A 2,664-nucleotide genomic window follows, 5' to 3' on the forward strand; every position below is an offset into this window, starting at 1 on the left:
TCCAGTAAAGTACGAGCTGGTGGTGACTACAAGTTGAAGTACAAGTTCTTGGTGATATACATCTTCTACCTATCAGTATTACTAATTGTAAGTATTCATTTACTGTCTAATCAAAATATGAATTAAATGAAAAATCACTTAATCAACCATTACAATTAATTAAAAAATTTTTACAGCAATCAATTATGGATCTTACCAAGATAAATGAGGTTAATTGTCTTACTGGAATTCTTCCTGTTACGAAAATGAATGAGTTGGAGTTTAATCGAGAATATAAGATTAACGGTATCAAAGCTATTACAACTCAGTATGGAACTAGGATTGTTGCTAATATAAACGATGAATTTAACATTTATCTACCATCAAAAACTATTCAACATCTAAAAGATGATAACTTCATGAAGAGTTTGAATGAATTAATAGATTCAAACTATCTGTTTCTGCGTTATCATGGTGGAAAATATAATAAATTTGAATTTATTAATTCTAGTCTTGATGTAAAAATGACCAGTGGAATTATTTAATCAATAAAATATTGGATTTCAATATAAATAATTCATTGTTTTTATTTATAATTCCTCACATTTTTAATTTAAGATTAATATTTATAATTCAAATTCAATAAGTTATACTTAATCATAATTTTTTAAGTTACTTATCATAATGATAGTTTGAATTTCGCGCTTTTTGTACTAGAGCCATCTACTATCAGTTTATTCTTAGAGCGTGAAAGCTGTCAATTCAAAAATATTAGAAAAATTTTCTAGTTATATATACATATATAGAATAATACATGACTTTTAATTTAAATAAAAGATAAATAATTATTATTAGTTTATAATATTTTGTTATTAATATTATTAATATTTATTTAAATTAAAAGTTATGTATTATTTGATAAACTAATATGGGGCTGATGTGCTCTCTATCGTCAAATCCAAAAATCTTCTAGCGATATATTTTGAAAATCAATACTCACTTTTTATTTTCAATTACTTTATAAAATAGCATACATCTTTTAATTTAAACAAAGTTAATAATATTAATAACAAAATATTAGAAAATAATAATTATTTATCTTTATTTCAAAAATTATTATTATTATTATTATTTGATAAACTAATATGGGGTTGATGTGCTCTCTATCGTCAAATCCAAAAATCTTCTAGCGATATATTTTAAAAATCAATACGCAGTTTTTATTTTTAAATGGTTATATAAAATAATGCATGACTTTTAATTTAAACAAATATTAATTATAAAATTTTAGAAAAACAAAAACTGATTATTGATTATCATAATTAAAAAATCAAAAACCATTACGCCATCTGTTGATAAGTATTAATATCAGTAGTAGTGTTGGAAAATTATTTGAATTTAATAACTAACAATAATTAATTCTATTCTTAATTAAATATGTTTGGATGAAATAATAATAACAATTATAATTCATTTATTTTAGATTTATTGAGTACTTACAAACCAATCTTTTAAATTTTTTACATTTTCCAAGGCACATAAATCAGATAAACGATCATGATAATTACAAAAATGATTGTTACAAATTTTCATATTTTTTAGAGAGGAACATTTGTAATCGAGATCGATTACAATTTTATTATTACAATCAATTAAATGTTGAACCCATAACTTTTTCTCGATACCTTTGACATAAATAATTTTTTTATTACAAGTTAAATAATTGAGAACTTCTTTGAGCTTGTAATATGAAGTTGTTCCAGCATTCCAACCGATTCCATGATAATTTCGGATCAGCCAGGTATTCAGACGTTGATAGTTGACTGGTAACACCTTCCAGTGATATAGCGGTTGAAATAGTGTGCATGATAACTCTTCAATATTATCAATATCATGTTGAATTGTTATTGAGGCCAACTCCTTAACAATAAAGCGATTATCAGCTCCTCTGAATCCTTGAATGTCTAGAATGATCTCCATTTTTACTGCTCTTGACAACGAAGAGTGACTGAATGATGACTCTTACAATCAATTCAACCTTTTATAACCCGATCTGTGGATTTTACCCCCACCATTCGATAATCTTATTGGTTAATTATTTTTCTTGATTAATTAATAATAATTTGATTGATTATTCGAACTATACGGTAGAGTTTTGAACTGCGTAGTAGATGACATCATCAGACAGGTTTGAGTCTGTTCAAGGTTATGTAGTTCTCTTTGTTCTATTTCTGCTGCGTAGAAGATGACGTCATCGGACAGGTTTGAACCTGTTCAAGGTCGCGTAACTGCGCAGTTTTCTTTGTTTTACTTCTAACTGCGCAGTAGATGATGTCATCAAACCGTTTTTGAGGTAGAAGAGTGAGGGGTAACTGCGTAGTATCCTCTGGCTATAAAAGCAGCTCGCTGAGAGCGTACTTCACAACAGTGAAGTACAAGTTTACAGTGTGAAGTACGAGTTTACAGTGGAATATTGTGAAGTACCATAGTAAAATACTGTAGTGACTCTGCTACCCTGGAAGCTGCTACCTGCTGCCGAAATCTGCTGTTGGAATCTGCTATCTGGTCCTGGAATCTGCTACCCGCTGCTGGAATCTGCTGCTGGAATCTGCTATCATCACCAGGATGTACGGGTGCCGTCTACCATTCAGGCGAATGCATGAATTGGAAACTGGGCATAATTAT

At 28.5% G+C, this 2,664-nt stretch overlaps 1 protein-coding gene across 1 annotated transcript; it reads left to right on the forward strand.

Moving 5' to 3' along the window:
* Positions 1-524, forward strand: LOC141529490 (uncharacterized). The gene is made up of 2 exons (XM_074246034.1): positions 1-87; positions 177-524. The coding sequence occupies exon 2, from the start codon at positions 186-188 to the stop codon at positions 522-524; it is 339 nt and encodes a 112-aa protein (XP_074102135.1). The 5' UTR covers positions 1-87; positions 177-185.
* Positions 525-2,664: the final 2,140 nt, after the last annotated feature.

The sequence above is a fragment of the Cotesia typhae genome, unplaced genomic scaffold (genome assembly GCF_013202065.1).
Source record: "Cotesia typhae breed Kobodo isofemale line unplaced genomic scaffold, CoteBio_Ctyphae contig_48, whole genome shotgun sequence".
Lineage (NCBI taxonomy): Eukaryota > Metazoa > Arthropoda > Insecta > Hymenoptera > Braconidae > Cotesia > Cotesia typhae.

Coding starts and splice junctions, on each gene's coding strand:
- LOC141529490 (XM_074246034.1), top strand. CDS start 186: ATGGATCTTACCAAGATAAATGAGGTTAATTGTCTTACTGGAATTCTT.